General features: G+C 36.9%; 1 protein-coding gene across 3 annotated transcripts in view; it reads left to right on the top strand.

The window, feature by feature from the left end:
- Positions 1-14,192, top strand: part of rhobtb2a (Rho related BTB domain containing 2a) — a 37,795-nt gene that overhangs the window by 18,999 nt on the left and 4,604 nt on the right. For all 3 annotated transcript variants that reach the window (XM_058785859.1, XM_058785858.1, XM_058785860.1), the window contains exons 5-9: positions 1,342-2,294; positions 6,692-6,810; positions 8,109-8,259; positions 10,952-11,040; positions 13,010-13,115. In XM_058785859.1, coding sequence (XP_058641842.1) covers positions 1,342-2,294; positions 6,692-6,810; positions 8,109-8,259; positions 10,952-11,040; positions 13,010-13,115 — 1,418 coding nt within the window. The remainder of the gene's footprint in view (positions 1-1,341; positions 2,295-6,691; positions 6,811-8,108; positions 8,260-10,951; positions 11,041-13,009; positions 13,116-14,192) is intronic.

The raw sequence follows: 14,192 nt of genomic DNA, 5'->3' as shown, positions 1-14,192 counted from the left end.
TTTTGCTATTTTAATGATGCTATTTTGTAATATTTAAAGCTCGACTGCACCTACTGTATGCCAGGGGTGTCCAATCCTGCTCTTTCATGGAGGGCCACTGTGCTGCAGAGTTTAGCTCCATCCCTTATTAAACACACTTTAACCATTTCTTCAGACTCACTGGCTGCACCCGAAAGCTTCGACAGCCTACTTGTTGCCTCTCTGCCCTTTCAAGCAATGACTTTGCAGGTATCATTTGTGCATGAAGGTACTGTATCTCCCAAAACTGATTTCAGACAGGCTTTTGAGGCAGCATAATAGTCTAATGATCTACTGTAGAAACAAAATATATAAAGATTTAGTCACAACTAAGTGAATATTTAATTAATAAAATACTTATTTTCCACTAGAAATGAAGTGAAAAGTTGAAAAAAAAACAAAAAAAACAACCATACATCTGCAAACAAACTGAGCTCAACTGTCATGGAATTGATGCTCCGCAGGGAATTTGATCGACAGGCAATCTGACCAATCATAATGCTGAAACTGCCTTTTTTTGTCTGAAAAACAAACCAGACAGGAGAATAGATTAACATTGGTGAATTTGAACTTGAAAAATGGTGTCTTGACGTCTTTCTGCGATTCAAAAACGAATTAAAGATACCTTCTGGTGTTAATTCGTGTTTATTTCATGCTATAACTAGTAAGGAGGAAGAGATGATCGGTTCACGTGCCGCTTGAACTGAGGTGCTACAGTGATCTGTCACGTCACATTAAAGAGCCACAAAACGGTATTTATTGTTAAAAATGACAAAATTTGAAAGCTGAACTTTTGTTTCATACCAAAAGTAACCTGCTCTTTCTTGTTTTTATACTGTAGCAACAGTAATGAAGGGGGGCGAGTCTTTGCGAAGGGTCAATTGAACACATAGAATTGTGGAATATCACAGGCAGTACAGGATACATCTATGCTGCCTTCAAAAATCAATGAGATGAAGGTAATTCAGTAGACAGGATGTAACATTATCATAGGATTCGGACGTGCCTTCTTGCCTTCCAACCTCAAGATGCGCAGACAGCATTTTCAGCTTTCAGATGCAGCAATTAGATACTTCCAGGCAGGTTTGTTGAAGCTGGTTGAAGCTAAACTGTGCAAGACATTGGCCCTCAAGGAGCAGGATTGGACACCCCTGACCCATGCCCATTCACATTCCTTGTGTGGTAAGTCTTTTGGTTTTCTACAAAAGAAAGTTAAATCATACAGGTTGGGAACGACATGAGGGTGAGTAAATGATGAAAGATTTTCATTTTGGGGAAAACGAGCTCTTTAGTATAATGCTGTTTTTTTTTGTTTTGTTTCAGACCTATTAAATCCAATGAGATATTGGCGCCAGAGAAAGGCCGTGAGGTGGCTAAAGAACTAGGCGTCCCTTATTATGAGACCAGCATAGTTGCTCAGTTCGGGGTTAAGGACGTTTTCGACAATGCTATTCGTGCAGCCCTCATTTCCCGTCGTCATCTCCAATTCTGGAAGTCGCATTTACGAAACGTTCAAAGGCCACTCCTCCAAGCCCCCTTCCTTCCCCCTAAACCCCCTCCACCCATTATCACCGTTCCTGCCCCTCCCAGTAACATCGAAGAGCACCCTAGTCGGCTGTTGGAGGACCCGCTCTGCGCTGATGTCATCTTAGTCCTCCAGGAACGCCAGAGGATCTTTGCCCACCGCATCTACCTTGCCACATCCTCCTCCAAGTTCTACGACCTCTTCTTGACCGAACCTCGGGGTCCTGAGGAGACCGAACGGGAGCGAGAACGACCCCGAGGACCACCGCTTTCTGGTCGCGATTTGCTGATGCGCGCAGCTAGTTTTGACGTTTGTGAAAGTAGCGACGATGGAGATAGAGCAAACTTGCGTGCCTGCACCAGTGATGGAACTCTAAAAGGTGACGGAGATCGTCGCGGTCGTCTGCTCCCTGCCTTGAGTCGTGCTTTCATTAGCATCCAAGAAGAAATGGTGGATGACCCCGTCACCTTCAACCCTAGAAAAATGACCGTTGTGCACATGGACCCATCGATGCAGCCAGGTCCATTCCGATCAGTGTTGCGGTACCTGTATACAGGTAAACTAGATGAGCGGGAGAAGGAGCTAATGCAGGTCGCCCACATCGCAGAGCTACTGGAAGTGTTTGACCTGCGTATGATGGTGGCTAATATCCTGAATGATGAGGCCTTCATGAATCAGGAGATCACCAAGGCCTTTCATGTGAGACGCACCAATCGAGTGAAAGAATGTCTGGCCAAAGGGACCTTCTCTGGTGAGAGGCATGTGAACTGTATGTCTGCTTGGTACTGTAGTTATTAGGGATGGGCCAGAATGATAGTCAAGTCATCCAAAAAGCAACTACAGTGGTTGGTTAATGAAGTGGACTAGGGCTTTTATCTCGTTTGCTTTTATGACTGCTTTTACATGAAATTAATTGTCTATAAGAGTACATTTCAAGACTGTTGAAAAAATGGAATTGCTCTGAAATTGGAGAGAAGGTTAGAGGCCATTATTTCAACCAAACAGCTATTCAGAATATCAAAATTAAATTCTGGCATTCAAAATGTTACATAAAAGAAGTCAAAAGCATTATAAATCTAGTTAGATAGCATGCTTTCACACTATTTTTCTAGATAGTGTACTTTCAACGATATACAAATATTTATTTATATGCAGCAAAATGACATGTCTTCTCCAAAACCTGTATATGAAAAATGGGAGTACAAATTTTAAGCAATGCCACACAGTGAACTCACAAACATTTTTGGGTGATCTTGAGTAATTGTTTAACCATGGTTTTGAAATAAGTCATTGAAACGAATAGTTTAAAGTGCGAATCAAACACTTTAGGAAATAACACTTTAGGAAACTTAACCCTCTAGGGTCTGAGGGTGTTTTAGGGCCCTTTGACATGCCCTGACATTTGCGCTTTTTTCAGTTACTTATATTAATGGCTAAAGTTTAATAACACTGTATTCAGGATACTGGGCTACAATAATTTTTTTTGAAAAAAGCATTAAAGTGCCCCTATTATGCCATTTTTAAGGTTGCTGATATTGTTTTGGGAGTCTCCTACAACATGCATGCAATGTTTTCTCAAAATATGCATTTAATATCACCTCTTTTTCCAATGATTCTCAAACGATTAATTCAAAGCAGTTTTAAGATTCCTACTCTTCTCAGATGGCCCAGTCTGTTGTGATTGGTCTACCACGTAAATCGCGTGTCGGAAACGATACGCCCATTGCCATAGTTCCATATTTTGAACGCTCAATAGAAAACATAAACATCTATTATTCATCATACTTGCAGTTTTAGATTTATTGGAGCCAGCTGGTCCAAATAACTGGGTACTGAGCCATTTTTCAAAAGCAAGTGGTTTGTGAATCCTGTGTTGAACTCCCAGAGATTAGAGAAGCAGTGGTATGTAAAATGACGGGAACACAAATAAAGATTAGGGTTGTACTGCTGTAGTACAGTGGGAAAAAATTAATTTTAACCACTGATTCTTTATACCCTCATCTTTTGGAAGTGAAAATAAAATGAATTTACTTTCACAGCATAGGATACAGCATCTTCTCGACATGATGTTAAACACACGAACAAGCTACAGTGTTTGAGCGTGGGTTAAAGTAGAGCAATGCAATTGACGTATCGGTAAGCCCGGCCCCCCATAGTTACTGTTGCAAACTCAGACAAACAAAGTTGCTAACTGTCTTACAATGACAGCTGTCAAGACCACCATTCAAGTGGGACATAAATATGCCATGGAGGGATATATAAAATATTTTAAAATAAATATTGTGGGTATTAATTTGGAAGTGAGGGTTTACAGATCACAATGCAAGCGGGAGAAGTCTCATGTTACGTTCGTCACGATCGCGGATGACAACATCCCGGATCAACACTGTTCATGTATAGCAGGGTACGATTAAATTAATTTACATTTAACCAGTTTAATATGAAGAGACAGTGAAATGTTGACCTTCGTTTATGTGTTTTTGCCCTACACTGTGCAAGACGCGAGAACAGTCCGCTATTTAGGTTTGTACATTAGCATGGACTCACTAACTTTAACATTAGCTAGTTTTAGCCAGAGATACCTTGCTAAAGCACAAGATGACATTATTGTTCTGCTTGAGCAGATAAAAATTGTAACTTAATGAGAGTATGACAACCAGAAAATGAAGGTTTTTGTCTTCATTGGGATTGGGGGTGAATGCTTAGGGACATTTTGCTCCATTTTGTTTGGGTTTAGGAAATAGAATAAAATAAATTCCATTGCCCATCCTCTTAGGATACCTGGAATCAGTGTTACAAGTACCCCAGGCACATAGTTTTTCCATTTTTGAAGCATAAACCCCATAAAAACGATGTAGGCTTCAGATCTTCCAATGTTTCTCTATGGCACTGAAACCTAAAATCTCTGAGTTCTGCTCCCCGTGCAATTGATACTCGACTGGCATTGGCTCATCTGCAATCGAGGGGAGGGGCTGACCGATAGGTCAATTGTATTACCCTGTGACGTGTAGTCGTCATGGAAGTGGGATCCGAATTACTGATGACTCGTTTAGTCTGTTCAGAGTCGATTCATTCTTTTGGGAGACAGTTTTACTTTCGGCTTCTGCAGATTGTTTATATTCCTATACAGCCACATTACACAATGCATGAAAGGCAATATTCAAAATGACATAATAGGGGCACTTTCAAATTTCACAATATTCATGATGCAGCAAAATGACCGCAAATGTATAATGAACATTCAATATATTAAAAATATGTAGGTCTCTGTTTGTTTTTGAAAACTGTGATAAGCATTGTGCATCATGTTAGCATTTTTACTATAACGGAGGACAGTTTTAACGCACATTTTACTATTATATCCGTACATCGTAAACATAGGTCGTAAACATATAATTGTGGGTGGGACTAACAGAAACGGACGAATCATCATTTTGACAAGCATATGATGAACCTATAGGAAGAGGGAAAACGACCTGTAATTGACCATGAAAACCAGCGTTTAATATTGTTAATAAATAAAGTTACAGTGAAATAAGACGTTTATTAGTATCGTTTAATAAATTACATCCATTTGGAAAATTACAAACTTCTTATTGGGTGGGCCACAGATGAAAGTGGGTGGGCCCGGGCCCACCCAGGCCCACCCGTAGCTACGCGACTGCTCCCCTGGCCTTAAAGGGGTCATATGATGCTTTTTAAAATATCATTATTTTGTGTATTTAGTGTAACAGAATATGTTAACGTGCTTTAATGTTCAAAAAACACATTATTTTTCAAATACTGTTCAATATTGTAGGTCTTCTATGCCCCCCCCCCCTCTCAGACATTTTCTATAAAGTTCCTCCTTCCGACAAGCGCAGTCTGCTCTGATTGGCCAACTGACCCAGTGCATTGTGATTGGCCGAACACTGCAAGCACTCGTTGGAAATGTAACACCCCTTTCCATAATCGCAAGCTTCATCTTTCAAAATAAATGTAAAGACAGTTAATAATGTCCTTAGTTTTACCTTCAGTTCAAGCCCGAGAGAGGAACAGAGTCGTGTGACAGACGAATCTCGTATGTGTTTGCACACAAGCCACACAAACAGCTTGTAACACTCCAAAGAGAAAGGAAAACTTGAAATCGCATCATATGACCCCTTTAAGAAATGCACTAGCGACTGATGCTAGGAGCTTAAGTCTTTAGCATGCTTGTTAGCTCACCTGCCTCCCATTCCTGAGATGTCGGTTTGAATTCTGACTGGAACGGTACAAATAGAATTTACCTTATTTATTTGTTGTATATCTGTCAGTTACACTAACTGCGCATAGCATTAAGACAACCGATGGGACTCATTTTAGAGTCCTTTCGCCTTTTTTTCTATAAATGTCCTTATTTGTCACCCCCACCTTTCGGTGTTGTGTAAAATAATACTGTCAGCTGTATATTAAAAAGCAAACTTCTGCGTTTTTGATATCTGCACATGTTGGGCGTACAGTGCATATTCTAGTGGAAGGTCACCCAGCATTGTTTATAACCAAAGCAAATTTTTCTCAAATGTGAGATGAGCTCAAGCAGAATGTCCCTTCAAGCTATTGTCCCCTCTACTTCAGCTCAATTATTCACCCCCAGAGAGAAAAACAAGCCCCCATATTTTGTCAGCTGGATTTCGGTTTCATAATCAGTGCTCTTCTGGTAGAGAGAACCGGTGCGGATGTATCGTGTTTTTCAGCACTCTCAGGGTTTGGAGGACATCAAGCTGTCTTGCAATGCTGACCGAGCTTTTCCCTCTCCAAACATAAACACTGAGCATTTCTATTTATTTATCCTTGACTCTAGCACTATGATTGTGCTTTATTGGAATGTAATGTCGAGCCACTGTCACAAAGTTTAAGTTGTCAAGATGATATTGGCCAATATTGGCCAAATTTGAGACTGAAGCATGTCCACATAACAAGTGGCAGTTCCCCTTGTGTCAGTTTCAGATCTAACAAGGGTGGATTTTAGTGAAATTCAGTAAAATATTAGAAGTGTTCACTTCATTTCAGCATCAGAATCGCTATATATGTTGATTTACCAAAGAGAAGAGGATGTTTATATGATATGTTATAATATTATAATAGTGATTTGAAAAGCTACAGAAGTTTGTCTGTTCTTTGCTGCAGATGTGGTGTTCAGGTTGGATGATGGCACCATCATGGCCCATAAACCACTGCTCATCTCAAGCTGTGATTGGATGGCAGCCATGTTTGGTGGACCATTTGTGGAGAGTTGTACAAAAGAGGTACATTGCACTCACATTATATCTAAACCAGTACCACTGGGAATGCTGAGCTTTTAAAAATGATATTTGTGGTGTGTATTTTAATGGTCACACTGTGTACAATTTCATAGTTTGTCTAACATGAACTAATGTAGTTTTTGACAGGAACCTGATGAACATCTTTGATTTTTATATATTCAAATTGGAAAGAATAGAAGGAGGTAAATAACTATGCGGGTGATTTAATTTTGCGATATCTGGAGCAAGTAGAGATGATAGGACATTTGTGACACAAGTGATGATGTTGAACCAGGGTTATAATAATTAACTAAAACTAAAGCAATAAGAAACCTGAAAATAAAATAAACCCTTAAACTTATTTTATTTGAGCTTGATGCCAAGGTAACATTTCTCATTTTCATTTAGTTTAGGTTGATACTAAAATAACTTAAATAAAACTGAATAAAAACTAAAAATAAATAAAAATAACAAAAACACACAATAAAATTAATAAAAATTGTATTAAAAATTATAATAGTATTTCAATGATACTAAAATTATACTGTTATATTATATAAATTATACAGACTTTTATTCTTAGAATGAAGTAACATAATTTTTGAGAGACAAATAGAAAATTCCTCTTAACATATGGGTTGATCTAGTTTTAACCCTTAATTTCTAATGCTATATCTAGCAATCTGAAATAATAAATAAGCTTAACAAGTATGAAAAAAAACAATACAAATTAGTATTCCCATCATATATAGTGAGGCCCAAATATCTGAGACCACAATGAAAATTTGATATTTAAAAATTGATATTTGAACCTGTAAATAAACTGGAACTTTTAGGATTAAAAAAAAAAAAAAAAAAAAAAAATCAAACAAAGGAAAATAATAAAGTAAAATAAATACTGTATATTTCAGATTTTGCACAATTTCTAGGGCATTAATCAAATAAGTAGTTTTGTGACGTGATGGTCAGATATTCTTGTTTTTACTGAAGCTCAAGATGCTCTTTAGATCATGCTGAAAAATTTAAATATTAGGTTTTATATTTAACTTGTGGATTTCACGCTGCTTGATTTCTGCTGTCAAGTAATTAGGACAAAACAAATACTTAGACATTGAAAACATGGAATGCTTATGCAATACTACTGGACCCCATTGTATGTTAGAATGTTAACATAAGCTTAAAGTTGGATTTTACTAATGAAGACAGCATACTTTAATCATACTGTTCTTGCATGTTGCTTTAACACTGAGTTTTTATTCCCCTGAAAAAGCCTCTTTGAGTTTGTTGCTGTGTTTTGTCAGGTGCTGTTTCCAAACACTACACGGAGCTGCATGCGTGCTGTGCTGGAGTATCTCTATACTGGCTACTTCTGCTCTCGCCTAGATCTGGATGCCATGGAACTCATTGTTCTTGCAAACCGTCTCTGTCTGCCTCACCTGGTAGCGCTGACAGGTACACAAACAAACCTTCACACACTGTTTTCGCTGAGACGATAATGCACATAACAGTCTGATCTCTGCAAGCAACCAAATCCTGGTAAATTTAGACCTTTAACTAGTGTTGAGGAGTGAGACAGTGACTAAAAATAACACTGTAATTTGCCATCTGAAGTGACTTGCATTGTATTTCAGTACAAAAGGACACAGTGATTTTTACCACGCTTAAGGGGTGTTTTTTGGTACGATGTGAAGCTAATTCTGGCATGGACTGGCTTCTCTTTATGGCCTATCTGTAACATATATGCATCTAGCCTACATTTGCCATACATTGCATTCATAGTACACATTTTATTAATTTTAACAGATCTCGGTCAAAGCTGCTTATAATGCGTAAGTGGACATGGCAACACTGGCATCCAGAGACAGCATGATTCACTCCTCCGCTGCAGATCAAGAGATCACTATAAAATATATGTTCAAGGGCTAACTTTATTGAACTTAGTATGATAATCTTCCATTGTTGCTCAAACAGCACTGTGTGACACTAACAAAAGCAAAGTCTTGGGTTCAGATCCCAGGAAATTCATAAACTTAAAAAAAAAATATATATATATATTTTGAATGCATTCAGTGCAAGTCGCTTTGGATAAAAGTGCCTGTCAAATTCAAAAATAAAACATTTTATTGAATGAATAATATGATATATAAGAGTTGATGGTAACATTTTGTAATAAGGTCTCATTAATTAACAGTAGTTATGCATTAAGCTAAATTTAACTAACAATGAGCAATTCATTTGTTACAGTATTTATTAATGTTATTTAATAATGAAAAGCTGCAGGCACTAATTTAATCCCTTAAATGAGTCATTGGATGCAAAATTCAAGTTGTTTGAACCTAAATGTGTGTTGGAAGTGTGTGTACACATCCATCCTATAATGATAAAAATCCAGCCAGTGTTTTTTTTTTAATCCCTATTTTAAAATCCCCTTTCTCAAATCAGGCTGTTCTGAGATTCCTGTCAGAATGACGTAGTTCTGCGCAGGCCGCTCCCATGATAGTTGATTGACAAGGCAGTCTTACCTTATGCTGCCTTCACGTGCTATCGGAATTATTGTAAATACGAGTTTCCTTATCGGAAACTGGACATGAACGGCCTCTCAAGTCATATTTACTACTGGGAAATTTGTAAATAATTTTGATACCAGAGTTTCCGAGTTGGGTGGGTCATAAACTTTAAACACGGTGGAGGGGACAACCATTTCTGCTATCAATGCTGTTCTCACAACAACTACATTCCTTTGTCTCGTTGCTAAAGTAGTGTATTTTTAGGCTAGATATGAACGATCACTCGAAGCATATTGTTTGTTTTATAAGCAGTGAAATAAGCATGTATTTGACACAAAATTCCAGAATTGTCAGCAAACTGCATGTATAGCGCGGTGAATGTTTATATGATTGTCAACCAATGGAATGCTACATTTTATTCTTTCCGACATTAAAGCACTTAAATATGACAAGCTTGTAATCACGACTTCATAAGTAGGAAATATTTACTCCCAACATCTGAACCGCTGAAGATGCAGAGGATTAAAGTTACTTTCGTTTTTGAAGGGAATGCGCAGATCCCGATCTGCCTAAATGTGTCTATGTTCGCGCGAATCATTCGTGATCCAGCTTCACCTACAGAAGAAGTGAGTATAAGGGTTTTTTATGAATATTTGCAAATCGCTTTTCCTAATAATGTGCTAGTTATCCAGTTTCGCGGCTGAAGTTTACAGTCTGCTCGTCACCCCACGGAAGACAGGGGCGGGGTCAGCAGAGCTCATTAGCATTTAAAGCAACATGGACTAGAATGGCTTGCTGAAAACAGAGCTGATTTTGTCAGGGTAAAAAAGGGGATTTTTACACTACCATTGAGAAATTTTAACCAAAGTATGTTATAGACTTTTCATTAAGACCCTAAAGAATCATATCAACTTGGGCATCCGATGACCCCTTTAAACTCATATGTGATATTCTGTATAACATACAGTGTTTAAACCTTAATTTTTTCCTGTGTAAAAAAATTGTTTATGCCTTAAATGGCTTGAATATGCAAATTAATCAGAGCCTCCAATCAATCACATGCAAAAGTAAAAGCTAAACACTACACAATACAACGTAATCTGCATATACCCATACCGAAAATGTGAATTTTGAAGCAGTTTTGTTTATTTTTGAAAGCGTGTGTTTCTAATAAGTAACCTTACAAGACAGTTTGACTTGTCAGTGTCTGTAATTTATGTTGTAGAACAAAACGGCAAAGTATTGTCAAGTTGTCAAGTATTGTCAACCACAGGCTTTATACATAATTGGATAAACCCCATTATAACAGCCCATAGAAAAATCTTGAAGAACCCACTGGTGAATTAGTCTTCCAGGTTTCAAACTGTGTTTTTAAGACTTTTTTTGGTTTATTGCACAGAGAAAATGCTCAGCCATGGTGTTGTCTGATGAATTTGCACATAGTTTGTCTTTAAATATTAAAACACCAGACAAACATGCAAACAATGCTAAACACTTGATTTTCACCACATGGGGTCTTTATCTAATGTTAACAAATGGAACCAAAGTGCTGCTGAGTCATTTATTAACAGAATACAAACCAAAAAATAATGGTGACAAATTATGTTGTTTTTATGAGTGTTGTGTGTCTGTCCTAGAGCTGTACACTGTGAAGGTACTGACAGAAGCTGCCATGATGGGAGCTGATATAGATGGAGATGTTCTGCTCTATCTGGACATGGCCCAGGTAAGTGTACCATTGACAGACAAATGAAAATGTACCCTGTCAAATGAAATCCTATCCCCTATTCAATTGACTTTTAACTTCATAACAGTTCAGAGTGCACTGACAGAAGGAGATCAGATCAGTGTGTTACCCCTGCCGGCATGCATTGACGTTGGTCGACAACCTCTATCTATCTATCTATCTATCTATCTATCTATCTATCTGTCTATCTGTCTGTCTTTTTATTTTTAACATACTGTATATAAAGCATTTTGATTTATTTAGGTTTGGGATTGTTCTTGTTTGTTGTTTTTTCTTGCAGGATCTGGCAACACAAATGAGTCAAACTTGTACCTTTTGCCTGTTTTCTTGCACTGCACATACGGAAGAGTACGGTGCCCGCGAGGTGACATGGTCAGTTCACTTGTGGGAACGTGATAATATGTTGTGGCCATGAGATCATTTTGTTCGAGGTAACGACATCCTTATGTCGTGGCCTCGAGATGCTATGTTGAGGGAACGACATATTTTTATTGTGGCCACGAGTTCAATGCGTAAACAAACCTGCGTGACCATAGCAACCCGGGATTATCAGATATTATCATAAAACATTTTCATTAACATTAAACATTTAATTTAATATTTGCATAGGCTGTTATTATTATTATTACATTAATTTATAGGGTTATATTTTTTATATATGCTTATTTCCCCTTTCAATTTGTGTATCACTTTACCTAGTTAACGTTTTGTGTAATTATGCTATATTTGCTAGCCTATCATATATTTTGCAAATACTGTGAATGCCTGACAATTATGCCAATAAAGTTTTGAGTTTATGATTGTATTTATGCCCGTGTGTGATGATAAATGAGCGTGTTGTGTTTTCATTTACAAAATGAAATTACGTGAATGATTGATTCCTCAACGAAACACTATATAGTATTTGTAATTATGGTCTATTACTTAGCAGAAATAAAATGAAATATAGCTTATGTTAAATTTAAACTGCATTCCAGTAAAAATTCCAGTCAGCATAATCAAAGCTTTATTGGCATGTTGAGCATTTACAGTAGACTGTTATTTACAATTCAGAACGTTAAATAAAGAGATCGAAATGAAGGGGAAAAAACGAATATAAACGACTATCAAAATATAAATAATAATAATAGGCTAATAATAATAATAATATACAAATATTACGGGAAAAAGACAAATCAGTTAATGGATTTACAAGACTGTGGGATGGATAAAAATGTTTTCTTGTGGGCCTATATTATTTTATGCACTTTATGTAACATTTCAAGATAAACTTCATTTGAATGCTGACTATGACACGTAATACAGTCTGGTAGCCATGGTAATAATTTAATAATGTAATTTCTATAATAATTAATATAATAATTTCTTAATTCTAAATAAAATATTAATGAATCCATCTCTGATAATCCCGGGTTGCTATGGTCACGCAGGTTTGTTTACGCATTGAACTCGTGGCCACAATAAAAATATGTTGTTCCCTCAACATAAGAAGTCATGTCCACGAGAAATGGATGTCGTTAATATCTTGTGGTCACGACACAACTAAGTGAACCGACCATGTCGCCTCTTGGGCACCATAGAAGAGAGGTACAACTCTGATACATGTTTAAATATGTCATTAACAACTAGTTGTTCAGTTGTACACACTGCATAGAATTTCTGTAAATACACTTGTTACTACCTAAATTTTTCAGGAATATTTAGCTGTAGAATGCGGTTGTAAATTACTGAAATGTGTGTGTACAGAACAGGATTAACAACTAAAAGGTGAATTGACAACTACATTTAGTTGCAGTGTGTATGTTTCTGAAGTGATATGAATAAAGAGTCTCTGTTTTAGGAGTGATTAGGAACCAAATAGACTAGTTGTTTAGAGTTCTAGGAGGGGACGCGTCTCAAAATGTCTGATTTTCTCCATAGTGTTCTTTTGTGTGATTGTTTCCATTAGTTCCACTGTGCTCAGCAGCTGACTGACTGGTGCCTCCATCACATCTGCACCAACTACAACAGAGTCTGTCGCAAATTCCCTCGAGACATGAAGGCCAAATCTACAGGTAATTCAACAGCCCTCAGATCAGTATAATTTCCAATTTTTCAATAATTATTTTAACTTCAAAATTAATATTGAGACATGACAGTCTATAAAACTGAAACCCCAGTCATGCTCATTTGTTCAGATGTTTTCACTAGCCAATTTTTTCTGCTATAAACTTTTGTAATGAAACAAATTCTTAATCTAAATAAGTTGCATTAGTCCTTGAAACTGCTAAAAAAAAATCTTCCTGATTGTCGTTTATTGTATTATTAATCTATTCTATCTACTTGTTTTATTTTGATTTATTATAAAAAACTTGACCCTCTATTGACCCTCTTCTCTATTCTTCTTCTATTCTGTCTACTTGTTTTCTTTTTAATTATTATAAAAAATAATAATAACTTGACCTTCTAAAACTAGCTCTATCTATTGGATATCTATCATAACCTAAAAAACAAACAAACAAAAAACTTGCTACATGTACTGCACTAGACTAACTGGGATTTGTCATAACACTTATATATTTTTGTTGGTTTGATTGATTATATTGTCATTATTTGAAGCGGTCTGCAAAATTATTAAATGTGAATATTATACTGTATATATGTTCTTTAACATTAAAACTACGTAAATGGACTTGGAGCATCATAACATGATAATGAGTAAATAATGGATTTTTATTAACTCTTCATTTAATTCAAGATATATTCTCTGAATATATTCTTAATATTGAACACTGTCACACTCTGTATCGGAAAGAACGACGGAGACGTGGATCAAGGAACAGTCTTTAATATAATCCAAACACAGGGTAAATCCACACAAGGAATGGCTGGTGACACACGAACATGACGATTGAGACCCGACCAAGACAGATAGCACAGACTGAGACTTAAATACTTGACTAAACGAGAGTAAATTAACCAGACACACCTGAACCAAATGAACACAATCAACCAAGGAAGAAACTGGGTCGCAGGGAGCACATGGGGAGAAAAACACACACAGACAGCTCAGAGGCGTGACTAATTTCTATATTTAATAATTAATTTATCCTATGGAGCCCCGCACATGACATGCAGGAAAAAAATAGTAG

Source organism: Onychostoma macrolepis, chromosome 08 (genome assembly GCF_012432095.1).
Source record: "Onychostoma macrolepis isolate SWU-2019 chromosome 08, ASM1243209v1, whole genome shotgun sequence".
Taxonomy (NCBI): Eukaryota; Metazoa; Chordata; class Actinopteri; order Cypriniformes; family Cyprinidae; genus Onychostoma; species Onychostoma macrolepis.
The sequence above is the reverse complement of the archived record's forward strand: the minus strand, read 5'-3'. Positions and strand labels throughout refer to the sequence as shown.